The sequence below is a fragment of the Carassius auratus genome, chromosome 37 (assembly GCF_003368295.1).
Source record: "Carassius auratus strain Wakin chromosome 37, ASM336829v1, whole genome shotgun sequence".
NCBI classification, from domain to species: Eukaryota; Metazoa; Chordata; class Actinopteri; order Cypriniformes; family Cyprinidae; genus Carassius; species Carassius auratus.
In genome coordinates this window covers 2,982,771-3,002,845 of record NC_039279.1, presented here as the reverse complement: position 1 = coordinate 3,002,845, position 20,075 = coordinate 2,982,771, and the positions used below count along the sequence as shown (strand labels likewise).

At 36.4% G+C, this 20,075-nt stretch overlaps 1 protein-coding gene across 1 annotated transcript in view; it reads right to left on the bottom strand.

The window, feature by feature from the left end:
- LOC113055911 (cadherin-10-like) overlaps positions 1–18,024 on the bottom strand; it is a 36,420-nt gene extending 18,396 nt beyond the window's left edge. The window contains exons 1-3 of the mRNA XM_026222292.1: positions 17,750–18,024; positions 4,708–5,002; positions 806–925 (exon numbers count right to left, since the gene is read on the bottom strand). Coding sequence (XP_026078077.1) covers positions 806–925; positions 4,708–5,002; positions 17,750–17,947 — 613 coding nt within the window. The 5' untranslated portion in view covers positions 17,948–18,024. The remainder of the gene's footprint in view (positions 1–805; positions 926–4,707; positions 5,003–17,749) is intronic.
- Between the last annotated feature and the right edge of the window lie 2,051 nt (positions 18,025–20,075).

Below are 20,075 nucleotides of genomic sequence, written 5' to 3'. Positions count from 1 at the left end.
CTCATTACTATAATAATAATAATAATATAGACTGCAAACTAAATTTAAAAACATTTAAAAAATAGTTTCTTATCTTAATTTAGTTTAACTTAATGTTCTAAAATAACTGATACTAAAACTGAAATTAAAATGAACAATCTATTTGGACTATAAATCAATACATGACAAGAAAACAAACAAAATTACAACTTTAAAATGAAAATGAAAATATAAAATGTAAAACTGATTCAAAATAATAATAAAAACTATAATAGCATATCACTACTACTACAATAACACTGATAATCAACAATTTATTATTATTATAATAAAAAAATGTCTGTAGTTTATATAGATTGTAAAGTAGATTTAATGTAAATTTTAGCTAAATAATATATATATATATATATATATATATATATATATATATATATATATATATATATATATATATATATATATATATATATATTTTTTTTTTTTTTTTTTTTTTTTTTTTTTTTTTTACTTTAATATAGCAAAATACTGCATACAGTAATAGGAATAATCTTTAAAAATAAGGAGAATAATATAAGTACATGCAACACAGAGACATTTTAAATCTCAGTGGTCCTAAATGTTGTCTTCATTTTCTTTACGCAAAATGTAATTTCTTATCGTTTTGGTTTTAGGGTGAAATAGGATCAGGGCATTTTCTCAACAGGCTTTATGAAATTCACCCACACATGCATGAAACTAAGTAACGAATCCTGTATCACCTTACTATAATATCCCATCTTTTAATCATTTCAAATCATGCTTGTTTTCTCATCTTTTCCCAACTTACCTGTTTCAGGTTCAACTGAGAAGTATGGCTGGCCCTGCAGTATGCTGTAAACCAGCTTGGCGCTGTTTCCATATGATTCATCATCTGCATCAGTGGCTGTAACTCTTATTACAAATGCACCTTGGGAGAAAGAGAGCAAAAGAGAATTATAGAGAGAGGTATTTCAGAGGCCTAACATGACTGTAAAACATGATCCCCACATCCAGTATTAAAACCTCAACCATGATCAAAGGAGTGCATTCTAAAGGTGCAATGACAAATTCGCTATAAAAAAATAAATGAAAAAAAAAAACCTTGCTATTAGCCTACAGTATATGATGAGACCCCCACCCTTCCAGCGTGAGCAGTGATCAAGGCGAATGCATGATCACTCGTGCTTTCATCTTCTTTATCTCAGTGTGTTTCTTATCTAAATCCTAGTCTCATAATTACTCCAGCTGCACGGTGAGATGGGCATATCTTTAATTGTAGTTTTTCTTTCGGGCCGCTCTCTCTGGGTCATCCCATTCATTTTCCGCTCTGATGGAATCTGCTGTATGTTGCTGGAAAACGTCAGCCTAATAATCTGCTCAAAGAACCATTATAATTAGACCAATTAATCTAGAACTAACATGATTGTGGGGGGTTCACTTTCAGCTTGACACAGCTTTGGACAGCTGTGAAAAAAAAAAAGAAAATCTTTGATATGAAAAAGCTGGTGTAAAGTAAACCAACTCATTTTGGTTGCTTATATTTGGCTCTACAGTAGTGTGCTACTATAGGCTAAGCCATATATTAAATATTCCCACTTTTTCAAATGTTTTTGCTGGTGATTCACAAGATCTTAGAAGCAATTTTGCAATGCTTCCTTCTCTCTACTCACCAGTATGACCAACCCGATCTCACGGCAATTCGTACATTTTTCACAAGGTGACTTATTCGTACGAATTCGTATGACCACACTCGTACAAATTCATCCGATTGTTGCCAAATCGTACGTATTTTATGAGTTGCACAATTCGTATGAATTTGTACGAATGACCTACACCTAACCCCGCCCCTAAACCTCACTGGGGTTTAGACAAATCGTATAAAATCTTACGAGTGAGGTTGTACAAATTCGTGCGAATAAGCCACCTCATAAAATACGAATGAATTGGCCGTGAGATAGCGTTGGTATGACAGTGTCAAAATTAATATCTTCTCTAATTTCATCTTTAGAACCAAAGAACGTTGTTAGTTTTGGTAACTTTGATTAATTTATGTTAATCAATTCAAACTGCCATTTTTCATAATAATATATGGGTTTCAATATATATATATATATATATATATATATATATATATATATATATGAACCTGGACCACAAAACCAGTCTTAAGTGTCAAAATTGAGATTTGTACATCATTCAGTGAAAGAAAGGCTTTAAAAAATAGATTTTTCTCTGTTTTGTAGCTATGCTGCTGAAAGCCTTGTAGTGTTTTTAAGTGTGTAGTACATCATTACCCGCAATACAAGTCTGATCTTGGAGAAGTCTCAGATAATAGCTAGAGACAACAGCTTTTCTCCTGCCACATGAAGGGCAAAATCACTCATCGTTCGTAGTTGCCAACAACCGTGCTTTCAATTACACTCACGGCTTCCTGTGAGAAGTTTCCTCAGAGGTTTCTCTGTTCTCATTTGTGTAATGTTTGTTCTTCTGAGTCGACTTTAGAGGTGACTTCACGGCTTCTCACTCTCACCTCTGAAGGTGGACCGAATGCACATGTTGTTTCTGCAATGGATCTGCAGCATCCTTGGCATCAACAAGACCTCCACCGAGCAGCATTCGCACTCCGAACGGCTCGAGGAATACTAATGAATATGAAAACATCTGTCACCCACCGATCCCATTCCAATAACATGGAGCGAAACAGTCTCAGTCTTCATGTATGGCCAGATCTGATTAACGGGAGACACGTTCGCAACACATGGCCAGTTTGTTCAGCTTAAAAGTGAGTGCCACCGTGACCAAACGGTTTGGCAAGCAGAGCCGTTCGTGAATTTGTACAAGGTCCAGAGAAAGGAAGAGCTCAAGTGAAGTGTCAAATGAGCACGGTGTCCCATTTATGTTGAGGAGTACCGGGGATGATGTAACTTTGAACCCTACGGAGAAATACAGATATGAAAGGGAGAACAAGCCTGACGGAAAGAGAAATGGGAAAGAAAGGCTGAGCTTGGGTTTCAAGTGCAAAAGCCTGAGGGAAAGAGACTGTGGTCCATTTACAAGGCTGCTTTCTCCAGATTATGTTGAATAAATAACTCTGCCCAGAGTTGAACTGTTGTAACATGATGTGCTTTTACATTTGTTAAGGCAATAAATATCGGTAGTGACAGTGAATCTGCCATGCTTCATGTTAAGAATCTTTGAATTAAACATCATTGCATGTTCTCGGCTTGTAAAACACAGAGGCATTGAGACTCTCAGTGGCAGAGGCAAAAAGGAGATCAGGCACTGTAATGTAAGAATCCAACTGAGAGTCCCTGAAGCTTGAGTGGAGTGGTCTTGCGTTTGTCTGAAAGCATGACTGATAGTGTTTCATGCCTCAGGGATCCCTCTTTCAACAAACACGGTTGCATTATGATCTATTCTCCAATGAGACATCCAGAACTTAACAGAATTTTGAATACCTTTATGCACATTTCATTTTGATGTTGCATTGAAAATGTCATGACGAGGATGTGATGATAGTGCTGATTGGCCGATGACTCCTCAAGAATGAATACAGTCCCGAACCCTTCAGTCGCTTTAGTGACTGTGACATGAACGGCAGCAGCAGGGAAAAATCTAAGTCCATTTCATGCTTCAAAAAATATTGGGAACTAGTGAAGCATCTTTTATAATATAATGAAAGATTTCTGATTTCTGACAGCTTGTTGCTTGCAATTTTTCCCCCATTGCAATGTAAATTAAGGTAAAGCGTCTACAACATAAGACCACAGAAATATGATCTCTCCAAGAAACTGGTGGCATGATGAAGTTTGTACTCATTGATGCATCTCACCCCCTGAAAAACTTTATCCCACTCTCCTCTAATTATTATTAAGGTGTCAAAATGGCAAGAGTAAAAATGCAAAAAGATTTCATTTCTGTTTAGTTACCTCTGACATATTGTGTCAAGCATTCTCAAACAGTGCTTTATAAATTGACAAACACAAATAGGTACACCAGGACCACTTCAAGCATAATTTCCTCATTTCCTAGTGATTAATCGTTGATTCATTTGCTGGGTCACAATGATTAAGATCCACAATGATTATCTTATCATAACACAAAATCTTTAATCAAAGCCGGCTGCCTTGTTTTTGTCAGAACTGCAAATGAGTTTTGATTCATTCGAGATAAACCTGCAGGTTAATTTGTTGCTTCGTGAAGAGTAATTGATTTCAGCTTGCTGCATCCCGTTCATTTACTTTGATTCTCTCTGCTGCTCTTAATTGGTTTAAAATCACTGACAACTGAATGAATTCAGATGGGATATTTTATGATCTTTATCCTTCCTGCAAATCATGTGAAGCTGAATGTTTGTCATAGTTTTAATCAGCGATGATTAAGTGGCTGAAACAAAGTGTTTTTCCGTTAAGCATAAAAAAAAAAAATATATAATAAAGTCTTTCATTTTATTTGCCAATGTCAATTTGCTTGTCATTGGAGACAGTTTTGACTGCTTGGTAAAAACGCAAGTTTTACTGCTTAATATGTAATGTAATAATATGTAATGTAATTTTGAAATATTTTGTTTTTTTAAAAAGAGTCCAGCTGTGTCATTTTGCTATGGATGTCTTTATGGAGGCACTTTGATGTACGTTGTGTGAATCTTTCTTATTTGATTTCTGTTTTGTGAATTTGACAGAACATCTTGAGCCTGCAACTCATACTCACCAACACCGGACATCTCTGATACACTGGCCACGTAGGTGTCCTTGGAAAACTTTGGCTCGTTGTCATTGATGTCGTGGATTTTGATGATGAACTCCGAGGCCTTCTCCAGATCCTGTCCGGATGTTTTGTTGACGGCTTTGGCGCTCAGGGTGTACAGCGCTTTCTCTTCTCTGTCAAGCCTCCTGGTGGCGTGGATATCTCCCGAGTTCTCATCAATCTCGAAAACAGTTCCGGCCCCGTCTCCCATGAGGACGTATTTCACAGATCCATCTTCTGTGTCCATGTCTGAGTGAAGCTGAAAAGAGCAAAGAGAGTTCTGTCGGAATTAACAGTTCCTGAATTAACTGTTTTCTTTGCGCGCGGCTGGCAAATTGTTCGCAAATATACTCAGTCTGTCAAGGCAAAATGTTCAGGCGGTGGCCCTAAACCTTGTGCAAATGGAAGCAGAAATTAAACCATTCACTAAATGCAGTTTAAGCCCTTTCTGGCCAAAGTCAGAATGTGTTTCTTGAGCAATGTTTTTAAATGAGTCATGAATATGTGAATATGAATGTGAGTTTGCTCAAAAGCCCCGGCGCTCGGTTTAATTTTCTTTGTGGGTGCAGCTTGAAATTTCGACTTAAGTATTTAATTCACATCAGTATCCGTAATAGTTCCACAATTCTTCCTTTTCTTTTCAACAGTAAACATGGAGGGCTGAATGGCGATCTCACCATTATCTGCAGGAGCACAGAACTTACTGTGTAGAAAGCTCTGTGTTTGCCGTGGCTGACGGCATATGGCAGATATCTCAGAAAACTGTCAATAGACTCCTGTACCTTCAAACTGTGGAGGAAAGATATGACCGGTTTTGTTCAGAACCCTCACAATTACACAAAACGCTCCTTCAGAGCAGAACTTTCCTTTAACACCTGTCTCTTAGCAACAAGAGGAAGCCCGACAGCCCTCTCCATTTGATTGCAGTTCTTCTTTTCCTGATTAGGTTTTTACCAGAAGAGGCCAGCCAAGAAAGCTCTGGACAAAATATCCAATCAGCATAGGTGCTATAAGATGTTTCATGTTTAATAAATGATCAATAAACACTCGAAAGAAGCTGCGAAAACAATCCTTGTTTTCCTAAGAACGTTCTAAGCATCGCACAATTTCATAATCTGTACACTTACAGCTAAATGTGGACTATAATTAGAAACGATTTTAGAGGCTTTTCTAACCACTGTTATCAGGATGTAGATAATTTGACACGTAACAATTAAAACAGCAATTTGGAGGTTGAGTCACTCTGAAACAGCGTCCCTCTCTGTCCTGAAACTGAATTAGGTATCTATTTCACACACAATTGCATTAACGCACTAGCATGATGCTTAGAGAAAATCTTTTCTTTCGTACTTCTATGTCCTGGCTTAGGTAGTCGTACTGAGGCAAACCTGTGTGAATCTGATGTTGTTTTGTGTTTGGGTTATTAACTAAAGCTAAAACCATTCATTTCGGTTGCACAAAGTAAACATTCACTGTAATAAACTAAAATAGATAAAACAAAAACCATTAAACAAACACATCTTATCATTTACTTTCAGTTTAACTTTATATACTAATATAACTCAAACTGAAATACAAATGAAATATAAATATTTACAATAAAACAATAACTATTGAAATGGCAAAATTACACAACCAAACGAATAAAACTTTAATTAAAATAAAAAAGTTACATTTAAAATAAAATTCAAAATATCAATAATAATAATAATAATAATAATAATAATAATAATAATCATCATCATCATCATCATCATCCAATACCAGTTGTTAACATTTTTAAGTTCATTATATTAAGCCCAATGAAGTTGCAAAATGAAATTCAACCAAATGCACATCTCTGACAGGTACATAATGACTCTAATGGGTAAAAACCCTTATGCTTTTAATATTTCTTTTTTCTTTTCTTTTCTTTTCTTTTCTTTTCTTTTCTTTTCATGAACAACTAAAGGAGAATCTTACTGGTTGTTCTTTTCCATCTATTCAGTCCCAATGGGGACTAAAGCTTCAGAAAAGATGCAAGAGTACTTTTAAGGCACCCTAAAAATAACACATATGACTCGTTCACTCTATTTAAAGCCTTCTTAAGTCATGCAAGCTTTGTGCGAAGAACAAACTGCATTTTTCTTGAATTTCACTGAGACCTTTCTCTTCCAGTGAGCTTATAAGTTTGTGAACTGGGAGAACTGATTCATCAAGAAGGTCCGACTCAATAAGGCTGATCCATTTACAGTACGAATCAAACATCTGTTCTTATCTCATGAACACACCAGTGAATAAATGTCCTTCTTTTCCCTTGCACAAATCAGTGTATGAATCAAGTTGACTTCTTTTTGACTTCCACAGAACTAAGAAACTCATACAGGTTTAGAATAACTGATGACCTCTTAGGGGCTGAGACTCCCTCATATTAAAATACAGGAATACTTGTGTTCTGAAAAAAAAAAAGAAGAAAAAATGTGAATAATAGTTCATTGCAGTACAGCATTTGCAATTGTTAAAACAAACAAAAGCAGAACAGTACACCTTTTTATCTTGGAGATATCCATATTTACGCCATTACCCCACAGTTTAAATTACAATAATTGTTGACAATAATTGATCTTACTGCATGAAAAAGAAAACTCAATATCTTGGAAAAAAAGCTTTATAAAACAACTGTTTTGGCAACATGTGATGGTGTCAGTGTGTAGATCCAGATGGTAGATACAACACTTTTTCGGACTCTGTTCTAGTGTTATTAAAAGCGAGTTTAAGTTTGTTTTTTTTTTGTTTTTTTCTGGTATTTCACTGATATATAATAAACTTAAAGAGCCTGGACTTGTATACTTAAATACAATGTATATAATTTGATCATTATTATATTTTTTTTTCTTCCAGTGGTTAGAAGTGACATAATGGCTCCAGCATTAGAAATTTGAGAGAATGTTATGTCAGTGCTGTTCAATCACAGACAGTGTGGCAAATTGAGACGAATTCCCATTTTACTCAGAATTCGAAATGGCCAAAAATATGCAACTGAGGGTTTGTGTGAAAAAAAAAAAAAAATTAGAAGATCAATTATGAAGTACCCTTTTTAGATACAGAATGGACTGAAAGGCAGCAATGGACATTATATTTGCAGTCCAGTCAGCGGTTGTTATGACATGGCAATGGTTAATTTCATGAATATTAATTAGGCCGTGCTGACGTTGCTTGGTAACCTTTCTAGACTGCCCAGTCATGCAAGTAATTAATATTCATGAGGCAAACCTTCACCATAGTAGCTTCATAAGTCATATCCTGTGCTTGAGTTCTGGCATTTGAGATTCAATGTCAGGCCACACTTGTATCAAGCAAGGATGCATTAAGTTTTTCATCAAAAGTTTTTTTTTTTTTTTTTTGCTTTTAAAAGAGTTATTCAAAATTGATATAATACTTCATAATATTACTGCTTTACTGTATTTTTGATCATTTAAATGCACTCTCAGTGAGGGTAAGACATTAAAAATCTTTTGAACCCTAAACCTCTTAATGCTTATGTAAGGGCACAGTAATACAATACAATATACAATATGTGTTGATACACAAACCACATCTAAATTGGAGTATTTGATCTTCTCAAAATTATGTAAAAACTATAATATTGTTTTTTTTTTTTTTATTGACCATTTAACATCGTAATTAGCAATGCAATGCTTAAAACTGTTAACTGTTCAACTAACTGGTCACATTTTTATTAGTGAATTTCAATCATTAGCCTGCACTCTTAGAAATAAAGGTACCAAGAACCCCAAGAACCGCTTGGAGAGGTCATATGAAAAACCTTTGTCCACTACAACCTTTTTGTGCACTGGGGAGGCTTAATGGATGAACCTTTATTTTTAAGAGTCAAGTTAAAAGAATGATTGCAGATGTAGTAGCGTATGTTTGTAATTTCCCCATCTTGTAAAGACTGTGTGTGCTGTCATTCATCTGAGACTAGCAGACACTGCAGACTCTGTCGCTGCGGGGGGTTTGTGGGTCAGTGGATATATGCACACATCAGATGTCTGCGGTTCTTTTCTCTCTTTTTCTTTCTCAGTGCAGGGGCATAAAAAGCACCTTTACTTGTTTGAAAAATGAGGTGTTTAAACTATAGGGAAGTGCAGGAGTGCACTTAGGATGAGTCGGCTGTCCAACACTTTGACAGACATCAGTCATAAAAATACAGATACGGATGGATTGATTTTTTTACAGATATTGGATTTTATCAGTTTGAAACTGCAAACTGCATGTATATAAAAAATAATTTAATATTGGTAAATATGCATGAAAATGCCTTTACTGACACTTTTGACCAATTCGATGCATCATTTCTAATTAAAAGTATTAAGTTCTTTCAAAGTCTTACTGGCTCCTTTTCAGAACAGAACACATGATAAAGTATAGGATATAAGTTATTAAGTATGAGTTATTCAAGCGTAGTGTGGTCTGCGATGTGGATCCTTTGGCTATTTCTCAATATATAATTAGCTCATTAACCCAATCAGTGATTAGGTAGATTTCATATCGCATTATGAATCAGACTTACAATCATTATACGCACACACACCATTTTCCAGTTATGAAATCCTTTTCGAAAAAGAACATTTGCCACTGAGCTATTGAAATATGCCTATGTGACCTTTCTTGCTGTTTATTAAGCTGCATTCATCTGTCTCCTCTTACTTAAATTAAATCAAAATTATAGGTAATATTTTGATAGTTGATGAATGATGTTGATAAGTCATGTACATGATACAAACTATATAATCAAATTTAAATCAATATTGAAATATTCTTGTGCTTGTAAAGTGATCACTCATTTATTCCATTGGGGTTTTGTGAGCACGTTGCATGTATATAGTTTTGTTATAGATTAAATGATCACTGCACATACCAGGGGACGCAATGCAGTATTAAACGCTTAAGAATATAACAATGCATGCTTTATGAAAGTGCCTTTGTCTCTCAAATGAACTGAATGAACTATAAACTGTGAAGCATCTGTGACGCCTGTGTTTTAATCAACCTCCTGCAAGATGATGACAAAGCCTTAATGTTTACAGTCACCGACCAGAATGACAGAAAAGTCCAAATAAATAAATCCAGAATTTGTCAGCCGCAGCAAGCGAAAAAGGGGAATGTCTCTGCTTTCAGCTCCAAGCCAGTAATCTATGCAAACATTAGCATGCGAGTCATTAGCATGTGGTTAATGAAATGTTTGTGTGCTGTATCTCACGGGTCCACATTTTCCTGAGTGGCAGAGCGAGTGAGGGACACAGTATGCAGGAAAGCCTAAGCAGATATAAATAACTTAGGATAAGATCTAATTATTTTCAACATATTTACAGCCAGCGACTCTAAACCCAAGTGAGATGGGGATTGAACCAATTTTTAGGAAGAAATGACATCTCAAGATGCATTTATTTATTTATTTTTTTCTGATGAAAAGTGTCATTATATATCAATATATAATACTGTGTTTTCTGAGGTCCAAGGTCAACACAGCCGTATACCAGGAAGTTTTAGAGCACTTCATGCTTCCAGCTGCTGACCAACTTTATGGAGATGCAGATTTAATTTTACAACAGGACTTGGCACCTGCACACAGTGCCAAAGCTACCAGTATCGGTTCAAGGACCATGGTATCCCTGTTCTTAATTGGCCAGCAAACTCGCCTGACCTTAACCCCATAGAAAATCTATGGGGTAATGTGAAGAGGAAGATGCGATATGCCAGAACCAACAATGCAGAAGAGCTGAAGGCAAAGTATGTTCATACTTTTCAGTTGGCCAAGATTTCTAAAAATCTTTTCTTTGTATTGGTCTTAAGTAATATTCTAATCTTAATTCTAAGAAGTTAAAAATCTGAATAAAAGCAACATGAACTTATCCACTTAACTGCTCAAGCGCATTTGACACGGTTTAGGGTAGAGTTAACATTTAAACTATACAGAAGAGCATGACAGATGACATCATCCACAGTCTGAAATCCACCCTCGTTCAACTTTGATGTTTTTAAATGGCATAATTCTTAAAGATTTTCAGACAATCAATGTATGCTACACCACTGACAACTTTCATGCATTATCAAGCTGCATTTAATTCACTTTCTTTCATTTCAGAACAAAGCATGGCGTACCTCCAAAGAGTATTTTATGGAAAACTGAGGACTTTCATGTTAGTTGTAACTAGAGTAAGCTGCTATAAAGATGTAGATTCCATTTTCATCTCCACTATGTATAAAATCCCTTGACAGCACCATAATTAGTCTCCCTCTGTCCTTTATTGTGAAGAAATCCTTCAGTGCTGGCATGGCCCACACAGACATGAGTTTGAAATCCATAAAAAGACATCTGAGACAAAGACATGCAATGAAAGCAGACAACCGCATAAAGCCAGTACGAACCCCAGCTTCTCTGGGCTAATTGGTGTTTGTCAGATGAGCGTCTAGGCGCGCTTCAAGGGTATACATAAAACATTGCATTAATCTCCGAGGTAAACACATGCTTGATCGACAACAGCGGGCTTCATTAGGTCATTAATTTGAGGTGGACCGTGGACGAGCCTGAAATTCCCAGCAGGAATGACGCCGATGTGTGAAAGATGTTTTGGCCCTGCTTTAGCGAAGGCGTAATGTGTCTCATAACAACCTGTCTTGTTCTATAAAGTGCTGCGGGTGAGTCTTTAGCCGTTGCATTTTATTTCAGCAGTCACAAACCAGGAACTATTTGCTTAAAATGTTGCGCAGAGAAGGGAAAGACAGAATAAACAGTGACATGTTTAGAAGCAGTAAATGAGTTTCAGTGCTTTTAAGTCATTAGCAGTCATTAACACAAAATGCTTCATTCTAAATGTAAAGCATTTGAAAACTAAAGGTTTCACTAGGGCTGTGTATTTTTCTTCTTGGAAAGTGTAAACGAATCAGGCAGTCCAGTAAAATGTTAGATGGACCCATGAGGGCTGAGGGTTTAGATCAACAAATAATAATTTTCTTATTTAGAATTCTGTCTTGTTTTACAGTACAAATATTCTCAGAGTGGGGTTAGGGTTAGGTTAGGGTTAGGTTTTTTTTTTTTTTTAAAGAGTTCATGGCGAAAAAAAAGATACATTTTGAATTGCATGAATTTATATATTACAATTTTATGTTTGCAGCTTTTTTTTATAAATAAGAATTGCAAAATTTAAACACAAAATTACAAAATAAATTAATACATATAATAAAGAAATCAGACAATTCTGAAGGGGAAAAAGTTAATATTGTAAGACTGAAAATTCACAATTTATTAATGAATTATTAATATCATTATTTATTTATTTATTTATTAGAGAAAAAAAAGTTTCCATAAAAAAAAAATAATAATAATCTGTCAATGCGGTAAGAAAAAATAAACTTAAGCTAGATAACAGACAAAATAAGGTTGTTTTTCTTACCAGACTGGCAGATATTTGGCTTGTTTTAAGCCAAACGTCGCTTCATTTTGATATTTTTTTTTTCAGAAAACAACTATTGCTTTTGCTTATTAAATACATAAATGTGTCTTGATTGAAGAATATTTAAATATCATACTGGAAAACAAGACAAAAATTGTCAAATTAACATGATGCTTCACCTGAACATTTAGTTTAGCCAAAGTTTACATTTCCTCTGTTGGTTGTTTACGCTGTTTCAGAAGGAAATCATTGCATACCATGATCACACATGGCACATGTACGACTGCTATAGCTACAGGCACCTTACTAACTTGCCTAATTGATTGTAAACCCCATTTATTTATTTATTTATTTATTTTCCAACAGGTCTGTATCACAATACACCAGATGTTTCGTTTCCACAGTGTAGCCAATGTTTTCCATTTGGCTGCTCTCTGGAAGACTAGGGGTGTCCTAATTACTGCCAGCTCCAAAAAAAAAAAAAAACAACTTTAAAAAAAGAAAAAGCGAAAGCGCCTCTGGGGATGAATTAAAAGACATTTCAGAATAAGGCATCTGTTGGCAATGCGGCGGCCTTTCACAGTGACTCATGAAAAATATGAGCGACTTGATTCGGCCTCATAGATCCTGATTCAACCCTAACCACAAACCCTCTGTTCATTTCAAATGCACTACAGGGAGAGTGCTGCATGGCAGTGAATACTGATCACTTGCTCATTTGCTCTAGGAGCGCTTTTTGGCACAACACCGTGCTCTCTGTGGCACTGGCAACCCTGAACAGATAGCCTTTGTTTATTGGCAGGAATATGTCTCCGGCGTGAGGTTGCTTAAATAATCTCTGCCAGTCAAAAATCTAAGCGTTTCCCCAAAGAGGCAACAAGGAAAAATGCATGAAGCATGCCAGTATTCCAAGTAAAAAATAAAAAAAATAAAAAGTTTTTTTTTTTTTTTTTCATTATTTTTTAAGGATGCACTTCATTATAATGAGCTGACTGGTAAATATGAAGTAAAGGCAGCCAGGGTTTATCCTGGCCTTGCTTTCATTTGCCTTTGCTAATTTGCGTAGCACAAAATTAGCCTTTGACTCGGAGCAGCTTTAGGAATTAAATCCCCTGCACACACACTGAGGGATTGTCAGCCAAGCACGAAGAAATCATTGACAATTCTTGTCAGGTCGGCGGTGAACACTTGCTTAGTACTGCAGAGAGGAGATTGTGAAAATGAGAGCCTGGGCCCAGAACGGATACAGAATAATTATGTATTTTCCCCCCACCCTTTCTTTCTTTGTGTATATATTGAGCTCGCTCAGACTAGGACAGAGTCATATTCAAGTTGACTAACTCGACACAAACACTGCGGTGCAATCTATCGCTGGCTCTCCGTAGCCCAGTCGCCCCTTTTGTGGTTTCACTGTTCGCCATTAATCATAAGGCCATGCGGTTCGCACTGTAGTTTTGACATTTTTTTTCCTGACACTCGTGGAGGTTTACAACAGATTTCTTCGCATGCAGACTCTCTGAGGAGTTGAAAAGTGCATGAACCCAAACTTGGCAAAGCTCTCTTTCTCTTTCTCTCTCTCTCTCTTCTAATCTCCTCTGCTGGCTGTGGCCTCTGCTGGTTCATTTGAGTGGATAAGGACACACACTGCAACTACTTAGATAGCTGGAGGTTCCTGTGAGGCCTGACTTTTCTGTGAGAGAGTAAAAAAAAAAACAAAAAAAAAAACAAGATCTTTATCAGACTTTAAAAATTTAATAAAAATACAAATTGCAGTATAAGTGCATATAAAATATATTTTAGAAACATACTTCCCTACTTTATTGTAGGCAAAAAGTGTGGTCTATCTGATTCACAGTATTTATAAAACATTATTCAACAAATACCCTTATGAAGCCAAGGGATAAGATTTGTGAATGGCAAAGTAGTATGCCCATATTACATTATTACTACATATATTCATATGATTTAGAAAATAATATTTATTGTTGCAAAGTACTTAAAGAAGTATCTACATAATTATCTACAACTATTTGCTTGTTTGTATGCAACCTCAATGTTTGCAGGTATTTTTTTTTTTTTGTACAAATATTTGGTATGAATGTAAAAAAAAGTATACGTTTATTGTATCTTTTCTATAAATTACCCACACATAACTTGTATCAAAGTGACCTTTTTATCTTACAAAAAAATCTATTCTGAAAAGATCTTCAGCCTTGGTGTAGCGATGATAAAATTTTATATTTAGAATTGCCATTCTACATAACATAATTAGTTGACACTTGCAGTAGTGCTGCAACTGTCATATTAACACGAGTTTCCCCTCTATCTATTCATGATGTGGTTTTCCACGCTCAGATGAGTTTATAATCCTGACAAGTCCTAATGAACCTGTGCCAAATATTTAAACATTCAAATGTGAGTCATCATTCCATAACTTTTCATTATTAGTGCTTGAAATTTTTTTACCAATTAATATTTTATTTTTATTTAAATATTTTATTTATTTATTTATTTATTTATTTATTTATTTATTTATTTATTTATTGTTAAAGTTCCAAGTATTTACGTGAAGAGGATCAAAAGGGTTAGGTAGACACAAGAAGAGAGCTCACCAGGAAAACTGAACAGTATGAATGGGTTTATTTGCACAATGCATTATGGGGCTTGGAGAAGGTTAATAGGATTTTTTAAACATCAATAGCGCTGATGGCACACCATGTGAGCTGCTGCCCCCACATCAAACTCCTGACACAAAGGTGGGGATATGCACGGTGGGCTTCGGCACTTCTGAGTGTCTTTCTGCACAACAGGGCGACGGCACCTAAGAAGTTATACTGACCAGTGGATGGCCAGCAAGATGTTTCTGGATTGTGAAGTTTATATAGAAATCTGCCTCTTTAATCCTGTTTGTTTTGCATTTCTGCCTGATGCGGCTTCATATTAATTCAAAGCAGAAGCTGTTTTCACATATCATAGACTAACTGAATTCTAAATTATAGTGTATTTGCTCTGTAGAACATAAGTGCTAATATTAAATTTCTCACTTTTATATTCACACCAGTTGCAGTGATGACAGTATTTTTTACTTTTAGGGTTTCAAACATCCTAGTATTTGCAACCAACTACAAGTTGTGACTTTACATTCAATAGATTTCACTATGGTTATTTTCCAATGGGTAGTGATTTACCAAAACTATATATATATATATATATATATATATATATATATATATATATATATATATATATATATATATATATATATATATATATATAATCCATTCCATCCATGTAATTTAGAGAAATTGAGCTAATAATCACACCTTTCTAAAACTGCTGTCTTTCATATTTAATGTTTGGTAATTGTTTCATTCAGACCATTCATTAAACTAACTGATTCAACTATTATGAACTAATGTTTTTTTTTTTTTTTTTTTTTTTTGTATGAATATTATAATAATTATTACTAGCTTGACTGTTGAACTACTTCAAACTTTAGCTTATTAATCAAAAGCATTTTAGTTGCACGATATAGATATATGTGAATGGCTATAGACTACACAGTTGAAGAAAAGCCATGAAGAAAGCGTTGATTGCACTGTTGTTTTATTGGGAATATTCTTCCCATTTTATGGATTATTTCTGGCTCCACACTGGAAAATAAATCCTCTTTTAGGGCCTGTCTATGTCAGGGGCCAGTGAAGGCCTTGCTTAGATAGACATAAATATGGTATCCCACAAGGCTCCATAAAGGTTGCTGAATTATTTTTATGAGGAGAGCCATCAATGGCTTTGATGGCTTCTCGCTGGGGCTCTAAGTACCCGTCTATTGGGCTACACAAGTTCTCACACGTCACCCACACACACACACAAGTAAGAAATGGGGGAAATGGATGGAATGGATGATCAAGTCGCTCCACAGTGGTCTCCCTGAACCAGCATGTGGGTGTTTCGTTCTCCCTCGCCCTCCTACAGTATTTATGGGAGCCCTGTGTCTTTCTGGCACTTTAATTGGGAATGAGAGTGGACAGTAGATGAGAAGCGGGCCAAAAGCATGTGATTGCTGTCAAGCCAGAGAAACGCGCAGCCAGAAAAAGAGGGAGAGATAGAAGGAGAGAGAGCTAGAGAAAAGAGAGAAGCATCAAAGCTCTGGGAAGAAGGCCAGGACACTGCTGAGTCTGACACTTCCTCAACCGACGGACTCTTCGCAGTAAGCGCTGGTTTGTTGCCTTGTCACATAAAATGCAATGCTACAGTATGAGGGTGGAATCTCATTCTTGTTTTTGATTGATTTATTGTTTTATCCTCACCCACTCTTGCCTGCTTGCCTTTCTGTTGCACACACACATTTCTTCTCTAGAATTATTCCCCACAAAAACAACCCTGCACCATAAGAGAAAAAAGATGTTGATCTGTCTGTGCTACCACTCCTCTCTCCACCCCGAACCTATCACACGTTTACATTTAGAAGATGAATACGATGATGAAAGCAGACGCCTTTGACGTAAAATTGGCCGACCTCCTCCGCGCATGCACTGGGGTTGTAACTGCTGCTGTCTCTGCCGTCTGATGCCGGTGGCTTGACAAGTGCTCCGCTCTAATCAGACGCCACGCGAGATGCACTTCAGCTTTTTTTATTTGAACCGAATCATGTAGCACCGGTAGGCCCACCTTTCACCAAATGACATGTAGAGGTTTGCCTCTCAACTGATTTGTGTCCTGACTTGATCTTGGCTAAAAAAAAAAAAAAAAATGCATCATGTGTGCATGTTGATAGCTGGGACATCTGCTGTTATTATCAGGTCACGGTTATAATGTAAGCCTTTGATTTAAACCCACACAAGCATATCGGTTTTGGAACATCAGGATGTGGTCATTAATATAAAGAGGGTTATTATGGCACTTTGTATCCCACACATCGATTAATTCTAATAGCCTACATTCACATTGATTTTGTTCTAATACATCATTAGCTATAATGCTGAAAGCATTACCGGTTAGGTACGAGTTCATTTGATGTTTGTGATTCATGTTCGTTACTGACCCTTGCGCTTGTTTATGTTGTGTGTTAATGGTCAGACTGAATGTAATTGCTCATATTATGCTGTACAGTAGCTCACTAGCAAACACTTGGTCATAAGTTCGATTACCATTTCACAAATGCTCAGATCCATTGCATTAAATTTATATATTTTATCAGTACATGCATTCCTTGGGAATTGAACCCAAGACCTACTAGAAGGAGCTTGCACAGTTTTGGATATGCACTTTTTATATATACAATTATAAAATATAAATTATATAATACAAATAATATTTATTTTATTGCATACTCATCTATATCCCATGTTACCATATTTGAAAAAAATAAATAAAAAAATACCATGGTATTATCATCATGGATCTATGTTCGAACAGTTGTGTAAAGGGTAAGGGGTAAATAACAATCTCCACTTATACATGGTTTACCCTGAAAGTATGTAATGTTTGAAAAACTTTTGACTCTACAAAAAGATAAGGACACACACTTCATCATAGTTATTGTTTTTAAAAAGAGAACCAGTCCTTACCTTTCCAACATACTGCTTCCCAGTTCCCGTCCACTCCTCTAAGAGAAAGAAACTATTCCACATCCATCCTCGTTTAGTGCGGTGTAGAGTCCGTCCATCCCGATCCGTCGTGCTAATTCCAGGCACCGGCCGGATCAGTGCATCACTCCAGCCCAGCAAGCAGAACAACAGGAGGAAAGTAAGTTGATTGATTATCATTGTATCCGATCACTCTTGGAGAGTCCTTGATAAGGAATCAATTAAGAAACAGAGCTCTGCGTTGAAGATACTGCTGAATGGTAGGAGTGACGAAATGGGGCATCTTATCCTTAATTCTCCTAAATTCTGTCTTCTTGGGGCCTGTGACAGATAGAAAAAGATCATTAAGAAACCATTTCAACACAATATCAGTAGAAAGCTACGTGTTTGCTAAATTACCTCAGGGTCGAGTGCCACAGATGACAACGGCACTCTAAATTTGTGTTAGCTGTCTAAAAATCATGTTGGCTAACTAGAAAACGAATCGTTAATCTTGATTGATCGCAAAGGATTAAGTGACTCGAGTTTTTAGCGCACAGCAGTTTCTCGGTGGTCTCTAATTGATGAACTTCATGAGCCTGAACATCTCTAAACATTTTTCTTTCCTCACTCTGCATAGATTTGCAGTTACCCCCCCAAAATGGTCTAAAAGTCAATAGTAAACTCAAAATGCTGAGGACTTCAACATTTATAACACAAACAAGCGTAAAAGAAGCAAAGGCAGCAGCTCACTGAAGCAGTCTCTCCTCCAGGACTAGTTCTGATAGGTTAATTTTGGAGGATGTATGCATAATTTATTGGCTTTTGGAAGTTATCCTAATAAATCTTTCTTCGCTCATTTGACGAAAACCCATTTTCCAGGAGTCTGCAGAAAAAGGCCAAGGAGCCAAGTTAGCCTGACAGGCATTCATTATGGCAAACGTCTCCAGGGGTCTCGTGAGCAAACGAGGAGCTGATTCATAATGTTGTGGCTTTTTTGTTTAACGATCTGAATCAAAGAAAAGAAAAGATGGGGAGGCTTGGGAAGTGGAGGGGGGGGAGGGGATAAAACACACACGGTGTCAGCAAGGCCAGTTAGCGAACAAAGTGAATCCTTTCTTTTTATAAGAGCAAATTAGGGCTCTGCTTCTATTTGATGTGACTGAAGTTATGCATTGTAAATGAACACTGTCATGTGAATAAGAATCAAATAATTTACTTAATGAGATATGGATGAAGTTAGGAATTATTCACTAGGCAGCGTTTGAAAGTGTGCAGACTACTCTAATTGTTGAAATCACTGGCTTTTCTAATGCGAGTAATGAATTTTGTCAGCCCCAGCATGGAGGCCTTTTTTGGCCATCTTCTATCCAGACATAGCCTACTGTATGTTTTCAATGCAGCCCAGGGTTAAGAAGATCCTTTATAATTAATGCATGATTTTTATTTTCATGAGACTAAGCTGAGTCTTTCACGTCTGGTATGAATCACAAAACTGGCATTGAACTGTGACGGTCTGGTGTCGAATGCATGGAAAGCGCCAGTCACGTTTGATTTTTGGAAGTACAGGGTCATACCGATCGTGTCAGTTGAGCATGTAATCAGCAGCTGGCATGAAAAAACCTGTTCAAGTCTCCGGCGTGGCACTTGACGAACAGATCCAATAAATATCACATGCGTGCCCAGTGTCACCATGGTTCCACGGAACCGACTTGATTGATTTCCAAATGCGTTTCGGTCAATGACACGTATTTCCCATCCGGCGTCTCAGCTCAAGGGCAAAGCCCACTGGACAAAAGAGTTAATAAAAACTGGATCTGATGTCATCGCATGTTTATATGCACGCTCTTTCAAAGCCTTGAATTAAGGCATGGTGCTCCCCTTCTCAGAATTGCTCTATCCTGATTTAATAGAGTTCTCACGTAAAATGTGTCATTATAGCTAACAATATTTATCTTAGATGTTTCTCGCTTAAAAATATGCTTAGTTGAGTAAAGAGAAGTAAGAGAGGCACAAAATCTCGCTCACATTGAGGTAAATGTGACAGCCTCTATTAAAAATAAATGTGGACTGGCAGCACAGAATAATGTAGTCTAATGCCAGAAATGGCGCGATGGCAGGCTACAGAATAATGATAGGCCGTAGGATGCAAAACCTTTTAAGGCCATTTTCTAGGAGAAAAATCAATCTGAAATGCAGGAGATGTTTATCATTTTATATGTTTATTATTTAATATATTTATCTTTATATTTGTGTATTTTCCTGAAGTCTGCTAAAGCTAATTGTGGTTTTGGGGCAACATGTAATGAAAAACGAAGTGTAATAATGG